The sequence below is a fragment of the Monodon monoceros genome, unplaced genomic scaffold, assembly GCF_005190385.1.
Source record: "Monodon monoceros isolate NGI ecotype Baffin Bay Population unplaced genomic scaffold, NGI_Narwhal_1 Super_Scaffold_2, whole genome shotgun sequence".
Lineage (NCBI taxonomy): Eukaryota > Metazoa > Chordata > Mammalia > Artiodactyla > Monodontidae > Monodon > Monodon monoceros.
Window position 1 is genome coordinate 92,048,638 of NW_021703776.1, and position 14,706 is coordinate 92,063,343.

At 46.3% G+C, this 14,706-nt stretch overlaps 1 protein-coding gene across 1 annotated transcript in view; it reads left to right on the forward strand.

Moving 5' to 3' along the window:
* The first annotated feature begins 9,411 nt into the window (after positions 1–9,411).
* Positions 9,412–14,706, forward strand: part of TMEM178B (transmembrane protein 178B) — a 362,017-nt gene continuing 356,722 nt past the window's right edge. The window contains exon 1 of the mRNA XM_029232921.1: positions 9,412–9,826. Coding sequence (XP_029088754.1) covers positions 9,445–9,826 — 382 coding nt within the window. The 5' untranslated portion in view covers positions 9,412–9,444. The remainder of the gene's footprint in view (positions 9,827–14,706) is intronic.

Here is a 14,706-nt window from a genome sequence, read left to right on the forward strand (position 1 = left end):
AATGGGAGGTCCTGGGAAGAGATTAACGAACAAAAGAAAGGGAGCATCCAGAGTATCTCTCCCCTATTCTCTGCCGCAGGTAACAACTCCAGCCACAGCTGCCTCAATTCATGGTTCCAGCTCTGGCCAGTCAAGTGTTTCCATGGTTCCAGCATCTGTTGGGTGAATCTGGTTCCTGGGCTCAGGACCTCTTTTTGTTCCTCCAGCTAGGCTGCCCTCAGTCCCCAGCAAGAGCGCCCTTGCCCTAGACCCCTTGTTTTAGAGGGCCCACATATCACAAACACACACGAAATAACTGTTGAAGACCTCATGGTTGCCTTTATGTCTTGGGATCCGGCATCAGTACTGGCATAGCATGGCTTGCAACCCAAAACATCTGTTCTTCTGGTTAACACAGAACAGGCCCCAAGGAGATGCTTATCTATACCTCTTGCCCTGTGTCCTCAAAACAAAGGACAACTGCATCTGAATGCCTTTAAGTTGTGCGGGTTGAGTTGCTGCTGATGTTGGCGATAGATACTGCTTTGGAGTGCTGAGAGGATCTGAGGGTGGAGGCACATTGATAAAAGAAAAGATGAAATGATTAACTTGTCAAAACCTTCCTCCCAGATAGCAGGCCCACAATAGATTTTTTTTTCTTTGTGGTACGCGGGCCTCTCACTGTTGTGGCCTCTCCCGTTGAGGAGCACAGGCTCCGGACGGCTCAGCGGCCATGGCTCACGGGCCCAGCCGCTCTGCGGCATGTGGGATCTTCCCGGACCGGGGCACGAACCCGTGTCCCCTGCATCGGCAGGCGGACTCTCAACCACTGCGCCACCAGGGAAGCCCCACAATAGATTTTTGAATAAGGAAGTATCATTTCCCAGGAGTAATGAGCATCCATTTTCTTCCTTCCCTTTGTGTTCCAATTCATGGCTCTGGAGTTACACATGAATTAGCATGGTATTTTGAACAGTAGCACACAGTAACTGAGGAACTTTTTACAACATTATGCTCTTGCAATTAGTATTGCTCTTAAACTACAAGTGTATTTTTCTAGACCTAATCTGAATTTTGGCCCCCAATCCAGAAATATTCTTGTGTGGAACATAGTTTGAATTTGTTTCTAGCGATGTGGCCTCAACTGAGCGAATAGTCATGAAGTTCTTTGGGGAAACTCAAAGATTATTTATGATATGTCTTGAATCTATCCATAGATGAAATACATTTAAATTTGACTTTATAGCCACTTAAGACATATAATGGAAATGTCAATTAAATGTTGTTAAAGCCATTAAATTTAATTGAGAGAGGGTATAAGATATACTAGGATAGCTAAATGAAACAATAGAAGATCTTTAAATACAGAGCAAAATGTGGTCTTTGGTGGAAAATGAAATTGACTTTGGATTTGTGCTATCCAAAAGTTTTTGGTATGAACTGTTGCTTGCTATTTTTAATATAAAAAAGCATATCTAAATTTGTCAATTTCTCACTTAAAGGGATTAAAAATATTTTAAAATTGTAAGTAAAATGTTTTTCTAAGTAGAAATGAACTATGTAGAACCAAAAGTGATATTCCAAAAAAAAATAAGGAAATTAGAACAAGGAAATGCAAATGTTTTTATGACTTTAAAGAAGATTCACATACGATTAATCCCAAAGTAATGTCTGTAGTAACTATTTTCCAACCATTATTGATCAAGTTATGGTCTTGTAGAGAGATCTGAATAAATTAAGCAATGTGCTGCAATTTTTGGTTTTCTTCATTCTGACATTTAAATATTTGAAAGAAGAACTTAATAAATATTGTGTGGATATAGATGTTACTTTAAGAGATAGTAAAAATCATGCTGTATGTGATAATGATTTATATGGTGAAAGTAATATAGTATTTTTTGCATTAACAATAATTTGTCATATGTGATTGTTACAATGCTTGAATGTAACATGTAAAATTCCAAATGTAAGTATTGCTTTAAGAATTTTATTGACACTTCCAATAGAAGTGTTATTGCCTCAGTAAAGTTTCTCCAAATTGAAATTAATTAAAAAAAAAACTATCTAGAAACTACAGCGAATCAAAAACAGTTGTCAAAAACATTAGGCATTATCATCCATGGAATATAATGTTATGTGAAAATCCTGGTTATAACAATAGAATGATTTTTCTGAAATAAAAGTCAAGAAGATTAAGCCTTGTGATACACATATTACAAGTTAATTACGAAGTCTTTATTTTACTCACTTTCACGTTGTTGGCCCATCAATGCATGAGCAATAATAATTAATTTGGTTGTCTTTGATATTTTGCCAACTTTTTTTCATACAAAAACCATAACTTTACACATATTTGAAATTTCTGTCATCATAAAGGTAGAACGATAGAAAATTCTTAGTTAACAATTTTTCACTTGACTTCTGCCTTTTAAACATTTAGACATATGGTATGTGGGCCTCCATTTGTATGCTCGCCCTGAGCTCTTTGTTAGGGGTGAGCCTGCCTTCAGCTGCGGGGTGGTAGTGGCTTTTTGCTATCAACTTCCTGTTGCCTGCTTGGCTTCTTGGTTCTTCCATCATCCTTTAATTTTGCACAAATAAGCAGACACATGAATATTTTCTTATGTCCCTTTCTTTTTTACATGAAAGGTAAAGTCATGGGTTAAATAGTGTCCCCCCCCAAAAGGTATGTTGAAGTTCTTATCCTCATGCCCTCAAAATATGGCCTTATTTAGAAACAGTGTCATTGTAGATGTAATTAGTTAAGATGAGGTTATGCTGGAGTAGGCTAGGCTCTTAATCCAATGAGACTAGTGTCCTTATAAGAAGAGAGAAATTTGGAGACAGCGGAAAGGATGATGTGAGAGAAGATGTTCACGTGCTGACACAAGCAAAGACTGGAGTGAAGCATCTGTAAACTGGGAGATGTCAAGAATTGCCAGCAGACCCTGGAGGTTAGAAGAGGCCGGGAAGGATTGTCCCCTACAGGTTCCAGAGGGAGCATGTCCCGCTAACAACTTGATTTTGGACTTCTAGCCTCTAGGACTGTGTGACGATACATTTCTGATGTTTTAAGACACATAGTTTGTGATACTTTGTCATAGAAACGCTAGGAAACTAATATAGGTAGTATAATGAATATACTCTTTGCCTGTTGTACAAGTGCTCTGCAGGCTAAATACCTAGAAGCACATCCGTTGGGTCATAGCAAGCCTGTATTTTTCATCTTAACAGCTCCTCCGAATTGTCCTCCAGGGTGGCAGTGTCAGTTTACTCTCCTATCAGCCTTGCATGGGAGCACGTTTCCTTATGCCCTGGCCAACACTTGACATTAACAGACATGTACTTTTTCCCCATCTGATGCGTAAAAAGCAGTATTTAAAAAAATTGTACTCCCTGATTACTAGTGAGATTGAGTTTTTTCCCATATGTTAATTTCCCATTTGAATTTCTTCTTCTGTAAATTGTCTTTTTATAACCTTTGCCCGGTTTCCTGTTGTGTTATTTGTTTCATTCCTACTAGTTTGAAATACTTCTTTATGCAGGAGATGATCTTTTTCATTTTAAACCATTCCTGGTATAGGAAGAGCTTTTAAATATCAAGAATGTTTGTTGGGTTTAATTGGTTGTCTTTTCAGCTTCTAGTGAGATGATCAAATGATAGTTATTTGACCTATTGATATGAGGCATCTGTAATTGTAAGAACTTTAAAAAGCAGAGCAGTTAAATATTTATGGGCAAAAGGAGTGATGCCAATGTGGGGCTTTTCAAAATATGTCTAGAGGGCTGCCTGGTTAGAACAGAGAGGGTGTGTCTAAGGGAATGTGACGGTCAGCTTTAGAAAACTGGCTGAAGCCTTTGTGGGGCTTTATGTGGGGTACGGAGTTTGAGCTTTACTGTACAGGTAAAATGAAGTCACTGCAGAATTTTGAGTAAAGGACTGTAGAATTTAAGAAGATTAATATGATGCTGTGGTGGAGGAAGACGAAAATAAAAGCAAGGAGTGGACTTAGAAACCCAGGGGTGAGATGAAAATAGCCTTTTGCCATAATGACCCTAATAAGGAAAAAAAGGAGGAAGGTAGGTATCACACCAATATGACTCTGATGAGGAGAGATTTAGGAAGAAGGTCTTCATAAGGAAAGAAGTGTACCTATTCAAGCATAAGTACTAGCGCGTCACAGACTTGGGGGACTTTGTCAGGAGGGCTGAAGTGGAAGATAACTTTTGGGTTTCAAATAATGTCCAAAGTTAATTAGGACAATAGAAATAAGAATATACAGAGGGCCTTTTCTCTGGGCAATGATGTAATCTTGATGGACGGCTAAGAGAAAGCACACCTCATCAACCTTTATTTTGCTTCCAATTGACAATGTCAAGGAGAGTGATTTTCAGACTGAAGGTGGGGTGTAGGGTAGAACAACTCTGATATCTGAAGATAGCTCACAATGGGTAAAAAAATTATAGGAAAGCATCTATCTGCTCTGTGTGAGCTGTACCGCAGGAAACTGAAAGAAGTTTTAATGATATCTCTGAATCTCTGATGTTGACCTTGGAGAAAGCCTGGAGAATGTGAACTAAAAAATAGATGTGTGTGTATGCCTGTGTGTGTGTGTGTGCAAATAGAATTCCAAATTTCACAAATTGCAAATGATTTTAATGTCATTTCGGGGCAAGATCCTAGGATAGCATTCCAAAGGGATGACTTGTAGTCTCCTAGAAGAGGAGGTGAGGATCTTTGGTTCTACATGGGTCATGCCGTGACTGTTAGATCCAGGAGCATGATCTGATGCAGGAAGCACTAACAATCAGGAGGTATTAGAAACCCAGTAGGAGCAAGCACAAGAAGGACACGAAGAAAGAATATTTAGCTTGGAGGGAAGAAGGCTTAGAGACAACATGGTGGCTGATGTCAAATATGAGAAAGACCATTATATGGAAGAGGGATCAGGTATCTGTGGGCTTCTCGAAGGCCAATGGGTAGAATTCCAGGGACCTAGGATAAGACTTAGGATAAGGAAGACCTGTGTAACCACATGCACCATCCAGTAGTGCTTTCCAAGACAGTGATTTTTTTTTTCTTTTTTTAAAGATTTATTTATTTTTGGTGGTGTCGGGTCTTAGTTGCAGCACGCGGGATCTTCCTTGAGGCATGCGGGATCTTTTGTTGCAGCACAGTCTTCTCTCTAGCTGTGGTGTGCGGGTTTTCTCTCTCTAGTTGTGGTGCGTAGGCTCCAGGGCGTGTGGGCTCTGTAGTCTGCAGCACGTGGGCTCTCTAGCTGAGGCGCGCGAGCTCAGTAGTTGTGGCGCGCGGGCTTAGTTGCCCCACAGCATGTGGGATCTTAGTTTCCTGACCAGACATCGAACCCGCATGCCCTGCATTGTAAGGCGGATTCTTTACCACTGGACCACCAGGGAAGTCCCCCAAGACAGTGATTTTTCTATCACTGCAAGTGTGCTAGCAGAAGCTGGTCAGTCACTTTTTTTGGAAATGTTCTTGAAGAGATTCATGTGTTATTGTGTGGGTAACTCTAAAGTTCCTTCCAATTTTGAGCTTCTGTGATCCTAGGCCAGTGTAGGTGCGAATGGGAAGGATTAGGTTGGAAATACAGAGACTGTGAAGCCGTAACTAATGAGGAATTGGGAGAAGACAGAGGGAAGAAATGTAGATCACTCAAATGAGAAAAGAAAATCCTGTAGTCATATAGTCTAGAGGAAGAATCCACCATCTTTTTAGCCCCAAAGACCAGGATCATCTCCAAATGGTTTAGGGCTGTCCAAGAACATTGCACTTTAAAGAAGGCCTCTAATCAGTGTCTTTCATAGGATTTTGGGGATGGAGGACAAACATTTCAAAATACAATTTTAATGATGTTCAGAAAAGATGATGACATTGTGCATTTTGCTCCCTTCCCCCCGCAGGACTGCTCAGGAGGACCATGAGGGAGGGGCAAGGCACATCATTGGAAGCAGGCCTAAGGCACAGGCCAGGAGAAAAAGTTAAAAAGCAAGAGCAAGAGAGGAGTGGAATAATGGCAGAGAGAGGAAGGATACAGACAAAATGAACAAGTACATTTATTGCGAATAGAAGCTGCCTGGGCTTCCAGAGGTCTCAGGCGCACCACTTTCAGCTGGTTCTCAGGGGCAGGAGAGTTGGGTACCAGGAGACTGAGGCTCTACTGCTGGCTGTGCCCCAGCTTCCCGAGTGACCTTGTAGATGTCATTTCGCCTTTCTGCCTCCTTCCTATTGTCAAAGGCAGGCATACTGCTAAGCTAAAAGTGCTCTGGGCTTTACCGAAGAAAATAGCTCCAGAAATTTAAGACATTGCCTGCCTGGGTACGAAGTGTCTGCACTTGTTTCTGTTTTTTTCACGGTTGACGGAGGGAGAGCGGGTAAGAGGAGTGTAGAAAGAAAGGCGAGAAGACATAGTGGCCAAAGTCGCTTAGCTCCGCCTTAGCTCCCGGGACCGGGATCTGGCAGAGGGGACATGCCTGCAGCCCGCGACCAGTGGGGCACCCAGGAACCCGAGCGGACATCCTCGGGTTCTGCTGTCCCTTCAGCGAGTCCCACTGCAGCATCAGGGACGAAAAGCGAGGCACACCCCTCCCCCACTAGATGGCACTGAAACGCCTCGTTCGCGATTTTCAAAATGCAGGAAGGAGGAAAAAAGACAAAAAGAATATGGTGGAGGTGCGCTCATTTTGCATCGCAGGCCCAGTTGTTCAAAGCAGGGTGCCTGACCCTCTCTTACTCCCCAGGGCAGCTCTTTACCCGGCAGTGCAGGCCCTCGGCTTTGGAATGAGGGTGAAAATGAGGGGTGAGGCTTAGCGTGAAGAACCTGAGGTTTCGACCTGGGAGGGAGGCTCCCAGCCCTGCGGCGCCGTCTCACGTGAGCCGGGCGGTGTGTGTGGGGGGGATGAAGCTGGGCTCGCTCGGGGCCCACTCGCTCAAGGTCTGGGGTCTACCCGCGACACCTCTCAGAGCCCTCGCAGAGCCCAAATCCAGCCCCCACCCGGATAAGGACAAAGTCCGCACCGAGGTTTCGTTTAACCCCACTTCCCCTCTTCAAAGCGCGAGGCCCTGGGCGTTTTCAAAATGTCTATTAAGCACCCCCCCCCCCCGCCCCGCACCCATGAAAATTCTGTTCCTCTTGTCTGGAAAGGATCAGTCAATTTTCTTTTTTCTTCTCCCGCTGAGGAGGGAGGTGGAGGCAAGTGGAGGTGGGTGTGTGTCGGGTGTCTGGCGCTGGCGTGGGGCTGGACCGGGGCTGGCGGTGACAACCCCGCGGACACGCGTTCAGCCCCGGGTGGAAACGCCTGTAGCTAATAGGATAGCGCCTGTGGCTTTCTAGGGAAAACAAAGATCAAATACAATCCAGGACATCAGCGACCGAAACCGGGGATGCAGGGAACTTCCTCAGCCCCTCTGAATGCCGACTCCGCAATAAGCAGTCTTTTCTTCGATTTAAGGGAATTTTCCACGACTGAAAAGAGATAAACAGGAGATGGAGGCAACATCCCTAATTTAATACTAATGCGTGTAAACATGCTACATACCACATATATGTATATGTGCATAAATATGGATGTGGTTGGGCACAAACCTCTCTAGACACCATTGACTTGCCTGGTCAAAGAATAAGGCTTAGACATTTTGCTTGGGAAATGGTGCACTTTATCTTTAAGAATGCTAGAAAAATAAGAGATGAGGCTCACGTTGCACGGATGACATCACTAGCTTTTGGCTGCGCGCTCCGTGTTCTCGTCTGTGGGTTTTAGCCAAGGCTGCAGCGCCCGGCGCCCGAGCGAGCACAGCAGCGGCTTCCTACAGCGCCCGCAATCGGGCGATGCTATTTCCCGAGCCTCCCGGGCGCAGCCTGGGCTCTCACTCCCCGGCACCGGCGCAGACCGCAAGGCCCCAGAGCCGCCGCGGCTAGAGGAGGAGGCCGGGAGGGGAAGCTGAGCGACCCAGCCTCCCTCCCCCACCCTCGCCCCATTCACCTCGGCGACCAGCTCGCCGGGAGCCTGATCGTGGAACGCCGAGGCTGGGATGCGATTCTCTGCACGCTGCCGAGCGAGCCGGCACCTCAGCTCCTGGGTGGGCTGCGAAGAAAATGCTGCAATCTGAGAGCGGCTGACCCCAGTTGGGCAGCGCAGACGGGGTGCTAGAGTGCCGGGGCTCAGGTGTAAGGAGAAGGGGGCGGATTGTGTTGAAGGGCCGGGGCAGTTGTTTTTCTGGGTACCAGCAGCTCCCGGGCAGCACGTTCCCGGGGCTACCCGGGAGCCAGATGAAGTGAGGCGGAGGCGCCGCGGGAGAGGCGGGTCTGAAGGTGGCAGGGTGGACACTCCAGGAAGAAGACGGCACTGGGGAGGGCGGCATGACGCCCCGGGGGCTGGCTGCTTGGCTGGCGGGGCGCAGCCATCGCGCGACCTGTCCATGGTGTTGAAGGCGCCCTGCGCCGAGCTCCGCGAGCCCCGCGTGGTGCGCCCTGCCGGGTGCGCCCTCCCCGGCGCAGCCCGCCTCTCGCGCCCGCGAGCTGCCGCCCCGTCGCCGCAAACCCCCGGCCAAGGCTCGTCCGGTAACGCCGTCCGGGTGACCGCACCGTCGGCCCGAGGGGCCGCCTGAATGGCGAAGCAAGAGTTAGACGACCCGGGAGCTCGCGGGGAAAGGTCGGCCGAGACCGTGCGCCGACTGGGAGCCCGCCTCTGAGCGCAGCGCGCTGGCCAGAAGAAGCAAAGGACCTGCTGGTGACCAGAGGACAGAGATTTTTAAAAGACCCGACCCAGAGAGGAAGAACATTTCTTCTCTCGCAGACCGGAAGGGGGAGAGTGGCTGAGAGGGAGACCCAGGCGGGACGCAGGGCAGGCAGCCCTGGCATCTGGAGGTTTCCTTCGCTGGCCGGCCGCATCGCGGGTGTTTCAGTTCATCCTGTCGTCTAGCGGCTCCTCCTGATAGAGACACCCTCCCACCCCCCATCCCCCTCCCAAGAAAGCCAAGCGAGTGGGTCCCATCGCCCCCCTACACAAAGAAAGCCCAAGGAGCCCCGCCGCAGCCGAGGGCACTCGGTGTTTGGTTTCCGGCCCGAGGGCAGCGTCGCCCGAAGCCCGGCTGAGCGCGGCCGCGGCGGGTTCGGAGCAGTCGCTTCCTGCCGAGCCGGGAGGGGGCAGGAGGCGGCCGTGTCTGGCTCGCCGCCGCCTGAGGCTGCACCTGCTCCGCAGGATGCGCAGAGGCTTGCCGGAGCCTCTCCGGATGAGAACTTTTTAGGCTGCCCGCCCGCGTTCCCGCAGTCCCTGGGCTGCGCACCGGCAGCCGGGGGCCGAGGGGGCGCCGCTGCGCGACCCCCTCTCCCGCCCCTCCCCCTCCTTGGCTCGGCAGCCCGCCCACCCGCAGCTGTGTTCCGGGCGCGCGGAGGGAAGGCGAGGCTGCGGCGGGTCATGCCCACGGTGTAGCCGCGAAGCGGAGGCATGGCTGCCGGAAGGTTCCTGCTCTACACGGGCCTGTCGCTAGCGCTCTGCGCCCTGGGCATGCTGGCCGTGGCCGTCTGCTCAGACCACTGGTACGAGACGGACGCCAGGAAGCACAGGGACAGGTGCAAGGCCTTCAACACGCGCCGGGTCGACCCTGGCTTCATTTACAACAATAACAACAACTTGCCACTCCGGGCCAGCCGCTCGCGCCTGGACCGCTGGGAGGGCACACTCCTCCGGGCCCGGAATCGCCGGCAGCTCTTCGCCATGAGCCCCGCCGACGAGTGCAGCCGGCAGTACAACTCCACCAACACTGGCCTCTGGAGGAAGTGCCACCGACAGGGCTTCGACGCGGAGATCGCGGCCCTGATTCGGAAAGGTAAGCGCTCGCCGCGACGCGTGGCGCTGCGGAGAGACCGGCGCCTCTGGGCCGGACCGCCCTCTCCTCCCTTGAGCGGCCGCAGTCTCGCAGGCCTCCTGGTTCCAGGAGGTCAGGTTATCCAGGCTCGGCTGAGGCTTGCAGTGGCCAGATCTTGCCTCCGAGTAGCTGGTAATGGAGGCTTACCTCTCTCTACCCGGCCTCTTGCCTTGCGTTTTGTCTGATGGGATTCCAGTAGAATCTCATGGTCCAGGGTTTTTACACAGGGAAATGGCTTCAGTAGTCTCTGAAAAGGAAGGGAATCTATAATGTTCTGCTTTTAGTAGAGGAAGCCCTTTAAGAGTGATTTGTCGGCGTAGACACACTCCTAGTTTTAATCTTTGTTTTAGATGTTGTTGAACTGATTCATCAAGGGAAATTTGGGAAAACATCTCACAGAGAAGGCCTTATTCATGCCGGAAGCGTTTAAGTGCTATGCTATACCGGGCATACTGCAGGCATTGGTCATATAAACAATAAATCACAGCCCCTGCCCTGTTTCACCCCAAAAGCCCGTTGACCTGTAGCATCATGCCACAATTCTTGATTTCTCATTTTGAGAAAGTGGTTGACAAAAGTGTCTTATGCACATTGAATATGAACAAGATCTAATAAGCACACAAAAAGCAGTTCTTCCAGCAGCACCAAAGTGGGTACTTAGGACAAAAAAATGCTATTTTCAGAAGATTTGTATAAAAAATACCCAAAGTATACCAAAACAGAAAACAAACTGCATTTGCTAATGATAAAAATTTATTTGATACTTTAATATGATCACATAAATTTTTAAAAGTCTCTTCATCTGATGCAGTTTGTAAATCTGGCATGATTTATACTTTGGGGACTATCCTGTTCCGTTAGCCTACTGAGATGTTGTTTCGATGTATACTAATATTGCTCTGAAGAAGGGAATATGCATTGATGGTAGCTGCACCCTGGAAGATGTGGTGCAATTCTATACGTCTTGTTCCCCGCACCTCCCTTCATTTTCTTCATCTATTAAGTGGTGATACCAAAGTGAAAACAATGCTGTTATCTGCAAAGTCTCTGTGGCCAAGATACCAAGCAGTTTCTTAATGTCTCAGTAATTATAATGCAAGGTTGCTGCTGTTTTGAAATCTTATATGTGAGAACTGATATTCTTTGATTTATAAAAATGTTGACATGGATCAGAAAAAAATGGTTAATTTGAAAAAAAAGTCAGTTGTTTAAGAAAGGCAAACAGTGGGTATGGATTTAGATTTAGGTGGGGTAGGTCCAGAAGGAGAATCCGTCTTACTGTTTGTTTTACAGCTTCTGTAGAATGACGAGGGATTTTAGCTGATTTAGTTAAGAATGTATTACTATTACAAATATCACATCTGCTTCATGGTTAGACTCTTATTAGAGCAGGGTGTCCCGCTTGGAGCTCTACAACTTTGTCAAGCTGTACAGGATATTAGAGAATTGAAGAAGAGAACAACTTGGGTTTGGATTTAGAAGTGGGAAAACGAGAGGAAGCGGAAGAGTTTTTGACAATGGGTGACTTCGTAGCAGTTTTCAAATTCTCAGATTCAGAAAATGTTGTTTTATCCGTCATTTTCTGCTTTTATTAAAATTGCAGTCGTAGGAAGTTAGCTGACATGTGAGGAAGAATTCATGTTAATAATGACTGACAAACACTGGTAGGACTTGCTGAAGGACATTCTTGAATTTCCTTTCTTGAACATCTCCTGGAACAAGACTGGTATCCTTCTGTCTGGTACTGGTTAACCCCACTTAGAAAGAGGCGGATGGAATTCGTGGCTTCTGGTGGTTCCATTGAGAGCTTTGATTCCATGTTGCTCTGCTTGGCGATCCGACTAGAAAAGGTTGACTTGGTCTGTGCACCAGAGGGATTGGTTACCATAGTGACATGTTCTTCCGGTGAAGCTGGAAACACAGTGACAGGGAAAGGGGTAAGGGAAGGATGTACAACATTTTGACTTTGTATCGACTGATTTTTAATTGAAGCAACAGAAAATGGACCAGCAGGGGGATTGAATACAATGATACCTAGAGTTGGGAGGGCACTGTATTTCTCTTGAACTAATGCAAATGCTGTTCCCCATCACCCAAAATACAGCAATCATTGTCAGCTGCAAGCCCTTGCTTACCATGGCTGTTTCTGTCCGTTTGACATTCTTGTTAGTTATTATTGAGATAGATGGCATGCCAGCCTTACAAATCTTGAGAGACTTAAGGTCACTATCTTCATTTTTAATCTCAAAACATAATCTTTCAAAGCCAGATCTGCTTTTTCTAAGTAGTGATGGACACATTTTGGAAATAAGTGCATCTTATATTAGGAGAATTCACAAGCAATTCCAATGGCACATAGAATGTAACCTCTAGACTTAATGTTCCTCCTAGAAGTACAGATTTTAGAAGGAAGTTAAAAAATAAATTGATATCCCTATATTTACTTTTAGGACACCTTAGAGAAAGCTATTTCTCTCATGGTATTCATTAGCAGCCTCAAAAGCTATCTTACGCCTTTGTCTTTTTTGGAAACATCTTCGATTAAAATTCTGGAGATATGTGTTGGGCAGGGGGAAAGGGAAATCAGAGAAAAGACTGCTTAAAATCTGTCAATATTATGGGAAAATTAGAGATTTATCTAAATGATCATATAGCCCTAAAGAACTCAGTCATTTGTTAAATCAATGTTCATTACATTAGAAAGTGCTGTTTTTGCATTTTACAATAAAAGCACATAATTAATAAGAAAACAAAACAAATCCATATCTGATTTGAAGATAAAGTCCTTGGGGTTCATGTTCTTTCTGGAACCCGTTTCTTGCCCTGCTGACATGACTGTACCCACAAAAAGGCATTTCTGATCACTGCGTATTTATTTGTTTGTCTTACTGAACAATAAGTTCCTGGAGGGCAGGAAAGATAATCATTTGTAAAATACATCGGCTAGATGCTTGGTACTCGGGAAATACACAAATTAGGTTCACAGAAACTTATCCATTAAGAGCTTATTCTAATTGTAGGAACACTGTGTGGGAATCCAAATAAAGGATTAGTCAGAAAATTGTGATAGAAAATGAACCAGTGTAGCTCTCAGGGCAGGTTAACATTGCAACAGAGGCTACATAATTTAACAAGGAGGATTTCTTGAGCAAAAGCTTTGCTAAGGAATAAAGGTAACACCGTAGAGTTTTGCATAACGCATGTCATTGAAAAAACACATATCACGCACAATCATTATTTTTCACATTAGATAAGATTTTAATTATCTCCTTCTCGAGGGTAGGATTTGGGTAGAGAGTGCAGCAAGGATCAGTCACTCTTGAATTCCCATCTGTGTCCATACTCATGTCCTCTTGTCTGCCTGCTTTTCAACCTCATCTGTGTCTCCCTAGTAAGTCACTGCACTGGGGACAGATCAATGGCGGGATCAGCTTCTGAAATCCAAGAGACTTCCAGACCCTTAGGAGGACCAGCTACAGGTAGGATTTTGTTCCCGGGAACATGTATATTCTTTGGTTAGTACTGAAATCTTATATTGATATGGCTTGAAACCAGCAGACCTTCAACTGAGACTCTAAGAACTTTTTTATTATTTGAAAATAAGCCTTATAATAGAATTTGACCTAAATGGTTTTCATAATCATGGAGTGATGGTCAATGTTCTGAAGTATATTTTAATGGAACATTGCACGTATTCACAAATTAATAATGTTACTCAGCAAATATTTACTGCACATGTATTATGGGATGGGCACATATCACTAGAACGAAGAGAGAATAAGACCTGGTCCTTAGAATTCCCATAGTCTGTTAGTGTCACATAGAATAAGTGACAAGTGCAAGACACTGAGAGCAACAGAAACAGATGCAGAGAAACAGAGGAGGTGATGCTGGACTGTGTCGGCAGTGGGATGAGGTCAGGTGGGAAGGAGTTAGGGAGAGTTGCCCTGAGGAAATGAAATTTGAACAAGATTTTCATGAAGTTTGGAGGTGGATGGGGAAGAAGGGCATTTCAGGCAAAGAGGCCAGCATATGCACAGCCATAGACGTGTGAACCAGCAGTTTGGCCATGTGAGTGTTGATTTCTGGGGCGAGGGAGAGGAGCAGAACAACAGCTGGAGAGCAGGCGAGGGCCAAGTCAAGGAGCTTGTGAGCTCAGATCCCCTGTAGCAGTGCGGCCCATAGGATGGCTGCTAGCCACACGCAGCTACTTAACTTAAAATAACCAAAATTAAATAAAATTTAAAAATCACTTCTGGGCTTCCCTGGTGGTGCAGTGGTTGAGAGTCCACCTGCCGATGCAGGGGACACGGGTTCGTGCCCCGGTCCGGGAAGATCCCACGTGCCGCAGAGCGGTTGGGCCCGTGAGCCATGGCCGCTGAGCCTGCGCGTCCGGAGCCTGTGCTCCGCAAAGGGAGAGGCCACAACAGTGAGAGGCCCGTGTACCGCAAAAAAAAAAAAAAAAAAAAAAAAAATAGTGGGTTTGGATTGTAAAAACATCAAACCCTTTCACATTTGATGAGAAAGCTAAATTTATGTGATAGACAGTAAATAAAGGGTGAATGGCTGAGAGAAGGTGAAAGAGAGGGATGGGAAATCGGGGAGGAAAGGGAGAGAAAGAGCAAATTGAGAGACAGAGACAGAGATGCTTCTGAAGGGATCATGGCGGGCTGCTAGCTTGTAAAAGGAAGAGGTGGAGAACAAAGCAGCTAATTTCATACTAATGTAGGACCTCGTAATAAGAATGAACTATTTCTCTTTCTAATGATTTGAAATGCCATGTTGCAGATTGGGGTTAAAAATCTGAAAAGTTAATGGAGGAAGGTGGTGTTGGTAGCCCA